This window comes from Camelus bactrianus, chromosome 4 (assembly GCF_048773025.1).
Source record: "Camelus bactrianus isolate YW-2024 breed Bactrian camel chromosome 4, ASM4877302v1, whole genome shotgun sequence".
In the NCBI taxonomy this organism is placed as follows: domain Eukaryota; kingdom Metazoa; phylum Chordata; class Mammalia; order Artiodactyla; family Camelidae; genus Camelus; species Camelus bactrianus.
In genome coordinates this window covers 83,768,574-83,785,998 of record NC_133542.1, presented here as the reverse complement: position 1 = coordinate 83,785,998, position 17,425 = coordinate 83,768,574, and the positions used below count along the sequence as shown (strand labels likewise).

Sequence of the window (17,425 nt, the reverse complement as noted above, 5' to 3'; positions counted from 1 at the left end):
CTTTATTGGGATATAATTCATATACCATACAGTTCACAATTTAAAGTATACAGTTCAATGGTTTTTAATGTATTCAGGGTTAGAAGCCATTACCGCAATCAACTTCAGAACATTTTCATCACTCCAGAAAGAAACCCTGTCCCCGTTAAAGTCACTCCTCATTTACTCCCAGCCCTAGGTAACTGCAAATCCATTCTGTTTCAATGGATTTGCCTATTCTGGACATTTCATATAAATGGAATCATGCAATATGAGGTCTTTTGTGACTGGCTTCTTCCACTTGGCATAATGTTTTCAAGGTTCATTCATGTTGTAGCAAGCATGTCAGTACTCCACTCCTTTTTATTGCCAAGTAATCTTCCATTGTATGGATGGACCACATTTATTCATCCATTTATCAGCTGATGGACTTAAACACATGTTGTTTTCACTTTTTGGCTATTTTTTATTTTATCCATCCTAGAGAATGTGAAGTGGTCCTTCACTGTGATTTTGATTTGCATTTTCCTGATGACTAATGATGTTGAGCATCTTTTACTGTGTTTACTGACCATTTTGTTATCTTTGGAGAACCATCTATTCAGATCCTTCACTCATTTAAGAATATTATTGGGCTGTATAAGTTCTTTACCTATTCTAGACACAAATTCTTTATCAGACTTATGATTTGCAAAATTTTTCTCCCTTGTTTGGGTTTTTTTTCCCCTTTCTTTCCCCTTTCTTGGTGATATCTTTGGCATAGAAAAAAATTTAAATTTTGATGATATCCAATTGATCTATTTTCCCATTTGTCTCTTGTGCTTTTAGTGTCACATCTAAGAAATTGTTGCCTAATCCAAGGTCATGAAGACTGATATTATGTTTCCTTCTAAAACCTTAACAGTACTAGCTCTAACACTTAGGTCTTGGTTTCCATTTTGAGTAAATTTTAGCATGTGATCCAGTTGTCTTAGCATGTTTTTTCAAAGCTGATCAAGATATAAAAGATTTCTATCACTCCAGAAGGTTCTTCCATGCCCCTTCCCAGTTCATACTCCCATTTTTGTCCAGCAAACATCCAGTCACTCAGTCACTCCACCAAATACTCATCCCAGAACCTTGCCAGCAACAGTATAACCCTCTAATAAAAATTTTCTTAATAACTGTTAACCTGAATAAACATAAGTAGCAGGAATTCTGCTTCCTGGATCCACACATCCCATCCTCCCCTTTAGCACAAAAGAACACATTTCCATTAATTTGGCAAAGGGAAATGCATTTTATCACCACTTCCTGGGTCTGAAAATGCCATTGCTTTGTACTGTGTCCCAGTCAGTGCAAAAAAAAAAAAAAGTTGAATGGATTATATAGACAACTACTTTTTAATTGTATATATGATCTTGGAACTTTACTCTGTGAAGGAAGAGAGTACTGGCTGCTCCATCTGCCTCTGAGCGCTCCCTTGGTCTCTGCCAACTGTGGCTGGCAGTGTGACGGTCTTTTTAAATTCTTCTCTCTATACCTCCTTATTTGATGAGAGTTCTATGATGTCTCCTAATTTTGCTACCATGTGGCTTATTGATCTGAAATGTACTTTCATCTCCTGTGACTGAGAGCTAACTGGGAAAAACACAAATCCACAGCCCCGCTATCTGGATCGTAAGGATTAGCAAAATGTCTTTTTTTTTTTTTTTTTTTGCAAAATGTCTTTTTGAAATAAGAACGACTCCCACAAAAACAGAAAGAAAGAAAGAAAAACACCACTTGCACCTGATTCGTACATATCTGAAAAACCCAGCTGAAAAATGGTGACACACAGTCACATGTATAACTAACAAAAGACTGGTAGCCATAATACATTAAAAAAAAAACCCTAAAAATCAATAAGAAGAAGACAAATAACAATAGAAAAACGAGCAAAAAACATTAACAGGTATGCCTCAGAAGAGAAAATCCAAATGGCTGAAACACATTTGAAAAGATTATTCAACCTCTTTAGTAATTAGGGAAATGGAAATTAAAATCGCAAGCAGTACCACTATATACTTAACCTATCGAACTGGGGAAAAAGTTAGATAATGCCAAGTATTAACGACATCTAAAAACAACTGTAGCCTTTCTTTCCCTTCACCTTCACTCGCTTAGCAGTGAGACACGTGGCTCCCCCAGTCACCACACAGTTACATAACCATTCCATTCCAGGATGCATGACAGCAGTGCCAGAACTACTGACCCGTACCACTGAGCTCATTCACTTTGTCTCTACTTTGCACCACCAACACATGTTTACTTTCTGTCTTCCTCTTCCATGACAACAGGGACTTTAACTGCTGAGTCCTCAGCACCTAAAACTGCCTTGAACAAAATAGGTGCTCAACAAATATTAGCTGAGTGAGTAAGTGAATGAAAAATTTTTATGGTGTATTACCGTAATTACCAGGTCTCAGTTGGACCTTTCCTCACCAGCACTAGTCATTTGGCTCTGAGATACTGTATCTACTTCAATCAAATCAAATTTAGACTTCTGTTTCTCTCCCTAATTGCTACAGTTATAACCACCAACTGAAACAGTGAGCTATGACAGTCACTTGAAGTTTCTATTTTTTCCTCTAAGGCCTGACTTGACCGCCCCTCTCCACTCCTCCCACCCCCTGCCAACCTAAACCTCCTGGACACCGTCAATGCTGTCCAAATTTCCTAGTCACTTTGATTCTGAGTGTTCTAGCTATCTGTTGATAAATATTTCATTTTTTAGGAACATGAACAACATAATCACTGTCACAAGTTCAAATCACAGAGTTAAATGAAGAATTAAATAAAAGTTAAGTGGCTAATTTGCAGTTAATCTTTCAAAAGAATTGTGAGGGCATGTAGACTAAATTTTAGAAAAAGTACACAGGTTTGCTCTGTTTTCCTCAGTGTGGAAGCCTGAGGTTTAAGAATAAACACTAATAAGAAACACATGGAAAAGATCAGTAACAAAATGAAATCCCGGCCCAAACACAGTCTGCCACGTTTTACATACCAGTGTCTCAGATAATAGACAAGATTTTCACAATATTGCCAAAACATCACTTGAAACACTGTACATTTTTTAAAAATCTGAAGCATAATAAAAAAAAAAACTTGTGAGCTCTTTGTAAAGATCTAAGGGAAAATACTATTTTGATGAAAGAAAAACAAATTCCAGGATTCACTTTACCTTATTAGTCTGCACAAGCTTGAAAGACTCTCCCAAAGAATGCACTCAAAGTTCACTTCCAAGAGATACAAGTTAACTCTCTGTTTATAATATGAAAAGATTAGTACGAAAATACAGCATTTAAGTAGTTAACTGATACTCTTCAAGAGAGACAGCTCAGTGAAATGAGTAAATTTAGTATATCAGCCAAATATAGGCAATAATGGTTGATCAACAGTAGTCCCTAGCTCCATCTTACTCAATACTATAAAATTATTTTTTTTAACTACTAAAAACAGGCAAATGTACCTTCTGAGTGATTTCCGTAACTAAGAGGTTAATGTTATTAGAAGGCATGCTAGTGGGTATACGTGGAAGGTGAAAAAGGAGACAGCTGATAGAAAAGAAGGTATAATTCTTCGTGTGGAAAAGCAATATACTTCATCTGTGTCGCCACTGACAATGCATTTCATTTTAAAAATAAACTAGATGTGAAATGGTGTATGTTTCTAATCCTGGTTCCTTCTCTTAATAAAGGTAAACACTGGTATGAACACAAGATATCAGAAAACCAAGGTCTCAAGATAACTCTGAGTTCCACCTTAAATTGCCAAGACACTAGTTCTGTGTTACAGTGGACCTTAATTTGAAGAATTCTTTGGCATGAAAATGAAAATAAAAACAGTAATCAGTACATGCTGTTTCATTTAGTCCTGTTTGCCTTTCATATTAGAGGAAATTCTTGCTGCACCTCAAACCAAAATTAAAGGGAAGAGAAAGACGTAGGCCGCATAAATCTGACCAAGAACACAAGCATTTTAATTTGAGTCCACAAGGTCTGGGATAATGAAAAGAAATATATAATTTTAATTCAAGCCAAGTGTTTTCCAAGCAGATTATATTTGCTTAAATTGCTATAGTAATTCAAGGGACAGCCCTGCCTGGACACACAGTTACTGTGGATTTTTAAGAGACTCAGTTTAAAAATTTAGGAATTTCTGATTCATTTACAGGATTTGCAAATTCATCAACCCTTGAAAACTAAAGCAAACTCAACAGGTATGATGATAAAATAATTTTCAATTTTTTTAAAGAAAATATTCCTACTGTTAAAAATAAAGTATATTTGATTTGTTTAACATTAAAATAGATTGTAGCCATCATAAATGCACAATTTTTGGAAGCAATATTTGGTAAAAGCTACATTTAGATCTGATTAGCCAAGATATTCAGGGAAAGAAGTAATACAGTGGTTTTAATTTTCTAACTTAAGATTTACCCAATAATCTTTGTTTAGATTTTTTTTTTTTATTTTGAATGAAAGATTCTCAGGTTAATGGAATAATTTTCTGTTTCTCTCTCTCTCTCTCAACTTTAAATTACAACAACAAAATAGCAAATGCCTTTGAGCCATATATCTAAGCAATGCTAGAGATTTCAGTTGTAGACAAGATGGCTATTTGTACAGATAACACTAGAAATTTTCTCAAATTTCTCTACTGACCAAATCCCTGATATTATAATGGTTTTGCCTCTTTCTCAGAGAGAAAATACAAATAGTCTATCTAGCCCTGAAGGATCTAGTTTCTTGAGTTTCAGGTAATTAAGATTTAAATCTATTATGGCTAAAAATAATTTTGAGACTTTCATATTTTTAATAGCAAAAGGGTCTTACTTTCTTAGGTCTTGGGTGTAATAGTGAAGTTTAATTTTACAAAGTTAAATTTAAAACTGCTTTGGAAAAAATTCTGAATCATATAGTAACACTTGGTTTCTTATTTTTTAGTTTCTATGGTATACCAATAAAACAATTAGGTCTTTAAAAATAACAAAATGCTATGGAGATTTCCAAATACTTTAAACTTTCCAGAGTGAAGTTCCATCTCATTTTGATTAGAAATTTAAATTAGGACTTTCTTGATGAAAGCATAAGTGCTTTTTTCCAGGTAAGAGAAATGTTATGACATAGAAACTTTTTAAGCTATGATGTGAAAAATTCACGTTAATGGATAATTATTAAAAACTAGTAAAACTTTGCTTTAAGTTTCCTTTTTCACATTTGTTATTCTACTAAACAAGGTAACAGGAAAGCGAATACAGTATATTGTGATGGAGAAATAAGATAAAAGAATAGTCACGTTCTGACTGTTCATTTAAAGAAATCACTGTGGTGAAATTAACACCTAGAAATAATCAACATTAGTAGCAATAAACACCACTAACAAGATGTAATCTACAGCTTAATAATTTAATCATTCATTCAACAAATCTTTGGGCACTTACTGTGCACAGTGTTAGACTCTGTCAAAAATGAGAGGTCAGGAACTGTGATGACTTGACAGTGAGTTTATGTTTTGCTCTGAGTTATCCCATAGGAAATGAGGCATAAATTATAGAACATAAGAGACAGAAATAATAAAAATATGCTTAGTAAATGGCTGGGAAGAGACCAGCTGAATGAAAAATTGGGGTAAAAAGAAACAGATTATTTTAACAGGGAAATTTATGAGGGTGAAACCGAAGAGAAAGAGAAGAGAAAATTAATGGGCAGATCAATGGAGACAGGGTGGGAGTCAGGCCAGAAAACTGCACTTAGTCAAAAGGGAGTGGGGCACAGTTGAGCTACAGGTGAAGGTCCTCAATGGATGAGGACAATGAGGATGAGTACAGATTTAGAAGAGAAAATGTCTTCAGGGAAAGACCTTTCTTCTTAGGTGACCAAGAAGACCAAAAGCAGATAACATTAAGAAACCCTTTACTTTCAGAGAGGCCATCATGCGGTCTTGATTGCACGGCAAAGGTACGCAATTCAGTGCTCAACCAAAAGGTCTCCTTTTTTCCCAATAATTTTTCATAATTGTTGAATAGCAGAGTCATGACTAAATTCTCAAATATAAGGTTACTAACTGATAATTACTGATGTTCTTAACACAAGGATAAAATGCGGAGTTCTGATGAGCAATGCTCTTTTCAGAGTTCAACTGTGTTAACAGCTCTGACAGCCGCTATGTAGCCAGATCCCATGTAGCTGCATGTCTGCCTCTTTGCTTCTACTTTTATCTTCTGGGGGCATAGAAAACCTACAGAAGCCCAAATCCAGGGCACAGTACTTTAAATGAAGTATGACAAGTACTTTTTAAAAAGTTAATACACTATAACATAATGAGTATAATAAAATACTATAAATTTAATATATAAATATTATCAATTAGAGAGTGATATATATAGAATGTTCTATACCCATTCCTGCTAATCTCCCCAAATCATGGCCAAATGATGTCTGCAAAGATCTCCCTGTCTCCTCCAAGCAGGGTTAAGCCACTGGGTCCCACACTACTGGTGTCTGTGCTATAAACTGTATTTCCCTCTGCCTGAGAATATGGCTCACTGTGTTGTGTCTCTCTTGTCCACTAAACTATACGCTCTTTATAGAAGGGACCATGTCTTCATGTCTTCTCCATTCTGTGTTCCCCATCAAGCACAGTGCCTCATTCCCAAACTTCAAGACAATCGTTAACTAAGTAACCCACTCAAACTAACTAAATCACTAGTAATGTTTGTAAGGGGCTTTACTAACCATGTTCACACACAACTCTGGTACAGCATCACTAACTATAGCAGATAAAGAGCACTGGGAGCTCCCCAGCCCCAGGTCTGGGTCAGCCGGCGCTGAACGCTGCCCTTTGGATTGAGACCATACCTTTTCACTTCTCCCCCCAGGACCCCATCTTACCCCATGCACAAACACTGCGGTGTGAAGATCACGGCTCGATTATAGCAATGAGTGAAACGAGGAGTTCACTCTCAGAGTGCAAATTCCAGAGGTCACAATTCAGGCCTCCAGGTTCTGGTCCAGATTGGCTATAACAGTCTTATTTTGTTCCTTCAACAGTTAACCACCAGTTCCCAAATATTTCATCCTTTATTGCTTACATGTTTTTGCTCATCTCTTCTATCTGCAAACCTTCTTCTCTACTTCCCTCTGTGAGAACCCTCATATTCCTTCAAAGTCTAATTCAAATGCCATGTCCTCCATGAATCCCACAGATAAGAAGGAACAGTGGATGAAGTTTATTTGTATTTGCAAAGGAAAACTACAAATTCAAAATCACAATGTTTAAAAAGACCAAACCATGACTATTTTGGTATTTTTCTGTAGGTAGGGATAAGATTAAATAGAAGAAAATATATTAAGAGTAAATGATTGTCTATCCTGTTTTCTTGTGAAAAAGGAAGCAAGGTCAGCATCTAAACCAAAAGGGGAATGAGGTGTTAGAGGCTTGTGTAGGAGAAAGGGAAAAGAAATGGACCAAGGAGATATCACTGGACAGCACTTGAGTGGTCACGGCTTTAAAGTGGGACCAGCTGGCACGGCCCTGTTTTCTCTCATTGTATTCAGCTGCATGAGTCAGGCCACGCGTAGTAACCAGGGCTGCACTTGAGCAGTAACCAGGGCTGCACTTTACCACAAGAGTATGAGGATACAAGGGCCTAGCAAATTTAGGGCATGTACAAAGGAGTGATGGCTGTGATGCACGATGGGATCTAGGTTGGTAAGAACCTACTGGGATGTATGGATGAGGGGCAGTGAAAAAACAGGAGGATCAATATATTTTAGGTCCCACTGATACTGAACAATTACTGCAGTTGGAGTTACTACATGAAGTAAGTTATAAAAAGTGGTTAGCATGTGAAACAGCTGCAGTTTGCAGCATCAGTAATGACAAGGCCCATCGTGCAGGTGCACTGGAGGGAATGGTGCAGAAGACTGGAGGAAATGACATTAGAGAAAAAAAAAAAGACCAAGGCTCTCTGCCTCTACTTGAATAACTACTTCAAATCGCAAATATGCACAATATTTACATTCTACACTTTTTAGTAGAGTTTCCAGTAAGAAACAAGAAACTAAGATATTAGGATCTAGAGCAGTCTTTCTCAAATGGGGCTCTATCAAAGAAAATGATTTAAGTAACTAATTTTTCAATTATCCCAATGATGATAAATAGTTTAGCACCATTCTAGATGAACAGAAGGTAAGTCATTTAATGACATACAATAATGTGTTAGGACATTAATTCTCTCATGAAACCCTGGATGAGAAGGGTAGAGAAAAATGGCCTCAGAAATAAACAGGTTTTTTTTTTTTTTTAACTTTTTCCCAAATATCATACGTTATTCCATCTGGATCACTTTCCAATTTGCCAAGCACTTCTTCTACATGCATATCTCAGGTGTGTTTATGACCCTAACAATGACCAGGTGGGACAAGCGGGCGAGAAACTACAATTCTCGTTTTACTGATGAGGCCAGAGGCAGATAAGTGAGGTGACTGTCATAAATGATAGGACTGAAATGAAGATTTTTAGGCTCCTCCTCCAGTATACACAATCCACCACTCACTACAACTTCCAAGTTTCAGCAGAACTACTGTTAATTGTCTTCCTCGAGCTAAGGACTCCCTCCTTTACAACTTTACCCCACACATACCCTCCTACTCACTGTATTATATGTCTCTCTGATTCTCCATGAGGAGACAGGACAGTGTTTTTAATATCTGTATATCTATAACTTAATTCAAAAATATTAGTGGGAAGAAGCTAGAAGGGTAACAACAAAAAATGCAAAGAAGAGGCAATTAGAAACTCAGACTTTGTAGAATGTAAATATTGTATTTGGTATTTGAAGTAGTTATTTAAGTAGAGTCAGAGACGAAATAATTGGATTTTGGAAATTATTTCACAGGGAAAACTTGAAGTCATAGTTAGGCTTGGACAGAAAACACTAAGAGGAAACATGATAGCTATTTTTAGTATCTCAAGTTTTCACATTAAAGGGAGTGTTCCATTTCCTTCCAAAGAGCAGAAGAAAACAGAAGTTGCAGGGGGAAAATCTGGGTTAATATTAAGAATCTCCTAAATAACTAAAACATAAGGTCTCTTTTCTCATAGGGAGGGAACATCACTGAAGGGCCAAGTAGCCAGTGAGAACACCCAGCATTTACAGTGGAAAGAGCTCTCAGCTTTAGGGTACAGAGATGTCATGCTATCACTGTAAATCTTAGTCTAGTAAGCAAGACAGATCGAGATTCTCTTAAAAGATGGTTATAGTCTGGTTCACTGCAATATGTGACTTTTAAAAAACACCACCTTACTGGTACTTAGACATTAATTTTGGTCTGAGCATCACCCATAAATTCTGGACATTTCAATATATTTCAATGCAGACATAGATATTATGCATTTTGTATGTCAATTTATTCAAGAATTATTCTAAGTTTCACTCCCTTTTCCTACAATATATTCCCTTTTTGCCTTGCAATAGGACAATAAAAGAAAGAACATGGGCTTTTTAAGTCCACTATGTGTCCTCGTCTTCTTCCTTGGAATTGAAGTACATTGCCAATATGAAAGTTATCAATGGGATGATGATTACGAGCAAGAAGTAGATGATGTCTACCAACCAGAATTCCCATTTCGTCAAAATGTAGACTATGGAGTTCCATTTCATCAGCCTATGTCAGGCTGTGCCAGCGAATGCTCCTGTCCACTTAACTTTCCATCATCGATGTACTGTGACAATCGTAAACTCAGGACTATCCCAAATATTCCAGCGTACATTCAACAGGTCTATCTTCAGTTCAATGAAATTGAGGCTGTGACTTCAGATTCCTTCGTCAATGCCACTCATCTTAAAGAAATCAACCTCAACCACAACAAAATTAAATCTCAAAAGATTGATCATGGTGTGTTTGCTAAATTGTCGAATCTACTACAACTGCACCTACAGCATAACAATTTAGAAGAATTTCCGACTCTTCTTCCTAAGTCTTTGGAAAGGATTCTTCTTGGTTACAATGAGATCTCCAGAGTGCAGACAAATGCTGTGGATGCGCTAGTAAACTTGACCATGCTTGATCTCTGTTATAATCAAATTGATGATTCTACGTTACAAGGAAGAATCTTCGCCAAAATGGAAAACCTCATGCAGCTCAACCTATGTAATAACAGATTAGAATCGATGCCTCCTGGTTTGCCTTCTTCACTTATGTATCTGTCTTTAGAAAATAATTCAATATCTTCTATACCAGAAAAGTACTTCAATGGACTTCCAAAACTTCATGCTCTAAGAATGTCACACAACAAACTACAAGACATCCCATATAATATTTTTAATCTTTCCAATCTTATAGAGCTCAATGTTGGACACAACAAGCTGAAGCAAGCATTCTATATTCCAAGAAATTTAGAACATCTGTATCTAGAAAATAATGAAATTGAAAGTATGTAAAATTTCATTGTTTTTAAAGAACAAATCTTTAAAAATCTGTGCTTTACACATTGCTGAAAATAGTTGCTTTGAATCAGGCCAAGGAAATAGCAGAAATAGGCCCCTAGAGAAAACTGTACCCTACAGTTTATAATCTTTTCTATTAAATGTTATCACTTTGAATATTAAGGATTAGTACCATAGAGTATATGAAGAAATGTGAGATCCTGAGTGGTGGAAATTTAGGTGATTTTCTCTTTTTCTTTTTGAGGTTGTTCCTACTAAGAATTTGTTACTTAAATTATGTATTTAATATGCAAATAATTATTTTATAGCCAATGAAGCCATCATTTATTTTGACAATATAAAACTCATTTATAGTTTCACCTTCATTTTATTATTTGATTACTGTAAAAAAAAATTAAAGCTAATTCTACTTATAAGTATTTTAGTTAATAAAACTATACCCCATAAACATTTAAGTAAAATCCACTGTAGGCTTATGGAAGTAATACAGTAAGATTAATTTTCAATTTGTATTTTTCAGATCTCAATGTCACAGTGATGTGCCCAACTGTTGACCTGCTATATTACCACCATTTAACATACATTCGTGTGGACCAAAATAAGCTAAAAGAGCCAGTAAGCTCATACATTTTCCTCTGCTTCCCTCATTTACACAGTATTTATTATGGTGAACAGAGAAGCGCTGATGGTCAAACAATACAACTGAAGACCCAAGTTTACAGGAGATTTCCAGATGATTCTGAGAGTGAAGATCACGATGATCATCACGAAGGCCCAGGAGAAGAAGAGATAGAAGAAAACATTGACCCTCACTATTATGGAAGTCAAGAATGGCAAGAAACTATATAGGTATACATTTATGACTTCACAAAATCTTGTTATTCAATATAAATTTAACTAAATGTGCATAGCTCATATTATATATGGAATTGTGTATCTGTATAAGATCAAATTGAATTTAGGTTGCTGATAACATCTGCATCATTACATAAGAGTAGAACTTACTCAAAATGATCCAAGTCTTTAGAAATGTAAATTAGAATGACTAGTGGGAATCAAACATTACACTTCAAGTATAAAATTATCATCATGATGAGAAAAAAGCAAGTATGGCATTTCTACTAAGAGTAATCTTTCTGAGAATGATGAAAGAAGTAGCATTAGAAGCTAAGAACTGTTAAGACTCACTATGAGCATTTAGGGTATAAATACTAGGAGGCTCCATTAATGTAACAGGCAGCCATTCATTTAAAGAATAGACTCTTTTCTTTGATATGATCTCTAGAATAGCTTTCACACTGTATTTGAGATATCATCACCATGACATCCACCTCCCTGGCCCTACCACTTACAGCGTAGAATGATATTTCTGACTTTGGAAGAAGTGTGGTTTACTAAGGATCTAAGACACACAGATTCATGAAATCAAGTAGTATTGTTTTTCTCTCAGAGCACCAAAGCAACAAAAATTTAAACCCTGCATTTGGATAACTAAAAACGCCAAATCATCAGAATTCGTATTCTAGCAAATTTCACCAATTGTACAAAACAATGTTTTCTGTGTTCCATTTAAACTGGGATAAATGTTTTCATAGTAAATTCACTAGAGGAACGTTTTAGTTACATAAAGATTTGCTAATAAATAACTGCTTTGTTTGCAAGGTTAAGTTAATGATAGCACAAGAAAGAATGTCGACATTATTAAATACTTCTATTTTCCTAGCACAATATATTAGAAACACATATCAGCCAATGTTCATAAAACAATGCTAAAGTCGAACAGAGTTCCTTTGAAATTTGAATGGCAGGCTTTGATGTCTTCTTTAAAGCCTTAAAAATCACACATTAGTTAAAGAGTTTTAAGTATGCCTTACAATGAAGATGATCTAACTTCTATGGTGAACTTTCTTGATTTACCAGGTTAACATCTCATAGGATTCCTCAGATAAGGAATAAACACAAATCTGGGACTCCCTACACAGGGAGCCCCCAGAATGAACAGCAACAATTTAAACAGTCTGCAAACAGACCAGACAGGTAAAACTATATTTTAGAAGCAGTTTTCTACTGGTGAGTCTATTTTACTGGAGACACAGTTTAAAATGAAGCCTCTAATGCTCTTTACATCTTTGAGTAGGTTATTAGCAAAGGGTAGAAACAGAAAAGCCACCTGAGCTCAGGGACAAGCTCAACAACCCGAATGAACACAAACAACACTCCATTTATTCATTTAATTAACATTCATCAAGTCATTCGGCATGCAGGGCTTGGCAACGAGAGGTCAAACAGAATACGTAAGTAGACCTCACACCTGGTGAGGTAAAGGTAAGACAAAATGCTAGTGATATGGGTAAAGCGCATTGTCAAAAGAGGGAAAAAATTTTAAGCATCACCTCCCCCTTTAAGAAAATTTTTTTAAGTAGGGTTGTAAATTTAAACATTTATTATGAGCTAGTATGTGGAAAATACTGTAGGTGTTGTAGGAGATAAGAAAGAGAAGATTATTTGTTACCCAGAACAATTTAAAATTTAATGAGGAGCCATCAGGGAAATGCAAATCAAAACCACAATGAGATACCCCTTCACACTCACAGGATGGCTATAATCAAAAAGACCAATAATGAGTGTCAGTGAGAAGGTGCGGAAAGTAGGATCTACTCGGGAGGAAGTCTGATGGTGCAGCCGCTTTGGAAAGCAGTCTGGCAGTTCTTCAAAAGGTTAGTTACGTATAATCCAGTAACTCCACCCCCAGATACAGACCCAAGAGAACTGACACGTACGTTCACACAAAAATGTGTACACAAATGCTCACAGCAGCAGCATCCATTAATAGCCAAAAAGTGGAAACCGCCCAAATGTCCTTCAGCTGATGAAAAGATAAACAAAATGTGATATATCCACACAATGGAATATCATTTAATCAAAAGAAGTAATGAAGGACCGACACATGCTACCACATGGATGAACCATGAAAATACGCTAGTGAAAAATCAGTCACAGAAGACCACCTATTGTATGATCCCACTCACATGAAATGTCTAGAACAGGCAAATCTACAGATTATTGGCTGCCTGGGGTTGGGGAGCACGGTAATAGTGGGAAAGTGGAGAATGACTAATAATGGATAGAGGATTCTTGTTGGGGTGATTAAAATATTCCGAACTGACTGATGATTGTGCAAGTCTGAAAATACTAAAAACTATTGGATTGTACACTTTAAAAGAGTGAATTGTGTGAGATGTAAACTATCTCAATAAAACTGTTATTAAAAATTTAACAAAGAAAATAATATCTAATAACTCATTCTAACACAAGAAAGAAAGAAAGAAAATGTGGCAGTAACTGAAATATGATGGGAACACAGATACACTAAGTTTACTTCTGGCCAGGATGTGGTGAAGCAGCTGAAGGCTTTAAGTAAGAGGGAGGACCCTGATGTATGAGTAGGAACTGACTGGCGAGAGTGGAGAAAACGAGCTCCTGACGTGGGAACTCGAGATTAATATAAAGATGTGCTAATTACTTATTTCACCTCCTGCACAGTTAAAATCCTCTGATTTTCAGAGTTCTGGAGCTTCTATTTTTACCTCTTCCTAAATTGATTACAGAAAATAAATTTTAATCTTCAAAGAACAGGCTTAGTGAAGGATGAAACGACACAATTTAGCAGTTCGTAACAAGGAATTTGAAATCATATCCCTGAGTAGAAAGCCTGACTTCACACTTGTAACTAGGCAAGATGACTCTGAGTAAGTTACTTCTTGAAGCCTCTTTTTCTGCATTTCTATAAGGAAGGTGGTTCTTGTAGGGCTCTTATAAGGACAAGGAGAAATAGCAGACATCCTAAAGCATTTATCAAAGGGCATGTCAGTGATCAGTTATAAGCATCCTCCAAGCAGTAAACATTATCGCAGCATATCCAGCCCAGCGGCCCGCTGCATCTATGTGCCCCCAGCTGTCAGCTGCGTTTTGCATGCCTTGGTGCTGTCTCAGGGACCTCCCCCACCCAGAAAGCAATCAGCACTTTCAGGATCCTTTCAAGATTCTACTTGTACAAAAGATGAGTAATCAAGAGAGGCTTTACTAAAAGTTTCATTAGGGAGAGAGAGGAGGGAGCTTAAACCATATACTCCATGTCACTGTTTGATGGTGTAGCTTTCCAAAGCACCTCTAGCAGGCCTACAAGCATAGGGAGCAGGCACAAGGCGCTTGGATGCCTGGCTCCTCTGGCCAGAATAAGGTCAAACTCTGTCCATTAGGAAGAAGAGGTCAACCCTGCTCCCCTTTATAAGCACATCATGAAATGTCCTCCAGCTGCAGGGCCCTGTAAGGAGGCAGGTTAACAACCATCTTTTGTTACTCAAAAATGCCCTGAGGAATTCATACCTACTCCAAGTATTTCCTATTAAAAACAGAACAAAATAACCACCAATGGTCTCCCTAGGAGAAACTGAAGAACAAAACACTTCAACCAGCATATCAAGACTATACAGTTAACCCGCCAGAGCTACAGACAAAACCAGGTGATATATTTATAACAGGAAAGGAAACAATGAAAATTCATCAATTTTCTCACTACACTTCAAAGTATTAATTAGTTATAGGGGCTACCAGGCTGAACTATGTGACCACTAACAAGTAAATCCTAATCGTATCATGAAGCTTAATTTACAAACATAAAAGCATAACATACATTTAGCTTTTAGAAAGGAAATAAAAGTAAAGGATATTTAATAAATTTGCTCACAATAATACCGACTGAGAATGCTTAGCATATGTTTAAATATTATCTGAAAACTATACATTTTCATTTTATTCCCCAAGTTGGAACCACTAAACTAAAATGCAGATACATGCGTATCATGTAACATACTTAACTGCATGGGGCAAAAAATAGAAGGAATAAAGCTGTTTCTTCTGTATACTTCTGCTGTTGCAAAGAATTCATATGACCCAAGGAAAGTTAGAAATAAAGCCCTGATTTCCTGATTCCAGAACCACCACTTCTCAATCTTGGAAATAAAGATTAACAGCAGCTGGAAACAAAATTAAACAGCAACAGATACGAAACCAAAGTTTCTTATATGTTCCAATTTCCTAAACAAATATAACCAGCTACGCCTAGCAAGTAAATACCATGGCATTTATGGATACGTCTGTCATTGCACGTTTAGGTTAAGAATTCACTACACATAGACTTATGTACTACTCAGAAAATTTTAACTCACAAATATGATACATTTTTAACATTAACCCTTCCTTATATTGAGTCATAATTTCTCTCTTTAAATTTTAGCCTTTAGCCTGGGAAGTACTTGGGTTCTCATCTTTAACTCAATTGACCAAACAACTAGGGCTTCAGGCATAAGCAGAGACTTAAAACATAGATTCAGACCACAGACATTCCATAAGATCCTAGGATGCTGGTTAGAAACAAGTCAGAGGTCCTAACTCCCACTGCAGGGGAGATGACCGCACAAGGAAAAATTCTGGGACCCCTTTGAGACACTCAATCAGTCAATCATGCCTATATAATGAAGCCCCAGTTTAAAAGAACTGTGAGGCTCAGTAGCTCTTTCCTGGTTGGCACTACCCCATGTCACACATCAATGACAGGAGGGTAACACATCCTGAGATTGATGGAAGCTCTGCACTTGGAACCTTCCCAGATTCTGTCCAATGCATCTCTTCCTTTGGCTGATATTTATGTGTATCCTTTCCCTGTTGCAAACCGTAACCATGAATATAATGGCTTTTAGCAAGTTGCATGAATTCTAGTAAATTCACAAACCTGAGAGTGGTTTTGGGAACCACACCCCCTCAAACTTGCCCTTAGTCCTACATTCTGCATGGAGCTGTGGCCAACAACCACATGGGCTCACACACCCCTCTACCTTACTCGATCCTGAAAGAGGATGCAGCCATGGCCAACACAGCTTTCAGGTGGGATACAAGCAAAGTCATTCCTGAACTCCTGACCCACAGAAACTGTCAGATCATAAATGTGTGCTATTTTAAGTCACTAAACTTGTAAAACTAACTAACACAATAGATAAGCAGTGGAATTTTTCAGACATTCAAACTTAGAGGGATATTTCTAAAATGAAAACAGGATCATGTCACTCACTGACTTAAAAATCTGTCAGTGGTCTCTCACTGGCTACAAATAAAGCTCAAACACCTCAGCAAGGGAAAAAGACTCTCCTTAATTCGACCCCTAGTCCCCTGTCTGACCTCTTAATATGCACCACCCCTCTCAGCTCTTCTTTCTCTCCCTCCAAGCTCCAGCCATATACAACTAATTATAAATCTTCTCAATGATCTACCCTCCCACCTGTGTGCTGCTCCCATTCTTAGAGCATTTCTCCCTCTGGTCCTGCCCATCATCCACCCCCAACCCCTCATTTTCTCTCCAGAAGTCAGCCTGGCGCAGCCTCCATGGCTTCATCCTCTCCCGGGCAACTGCAGAACCCCGTGTACATTTCTGTGTGGCAGGTCCCACTGTGCGTTCTGTTGTTTGTTTCCTGCCCTTCTTGCTGACTTACACACCCCTCCTCCTTGCGGGGAGACAGTGAGTTTTGCTTGTCTGAGCTTATTTTTCTGTAGTTCTGGCAGAGATTGTGCTCAGTAAACTCCTAAATGAGTGAGTGCCAATAAAACTGTGTTCACTGGTCAGAACTTTTCAAGAAAAGATGTTTTAATCCACAAAATAATTTTCTATAGTACAAAGTATCAAACTGTGTATACCATTAGTAAACTATGAATCTCTAAGATTTTCTAAATCTATTAACACCTATCCAGTTCATTTCTCAACATCCTGTTAAACCTGCCACACAGAGCAAAACAAATCAGTATCTGCTATTTCATTATTAGATATTTTCAGACTTTAAAGCCATAAACTGACAATTTATCTCAACCAAAAGCATAGAATATCACAACTAGATTTAAAATAATTTAAAAACATGAGATTCA

The 17,425-nt window shown here is 36.8% G+C and overlaps 2 protein-coding genes across 2 annotated transcripts in view; one reads left to right on the top strand and one right to left on the bottom strand.

Moving 5' to 3' along the window:
• The window catches only part of CENPP (centromere protein P), a 218,795-nt gene that overhangs the window by 119,523 nt on the left and 81,847 nt on the right, over nucleotides 1-17,425 (bottom strand). The window lies entirely within an intron of this gene.
• On the top strand, nucleotides 1,696-13,730 carry OMD (osteomodulin). Its single transcript, XM_010967483.3, has 3 exons — nucleotides 1,696-4,219; nucleotides 9,482-10,439; nucleotides 10,974-13,730. Exons 2-3 carry the CDS (start codon nucleotides 9,500-9,502, stop codon nucleotides 11,300-11,302), a joined length of 1,269 nt encoding a protein of 422 aa, XP_010965785.2. The 5' UTR covers nucleotides 1,696-4,219; nucleotides 9,482-9,499; the 3' UTR covers nucleotides 11,303-13,730.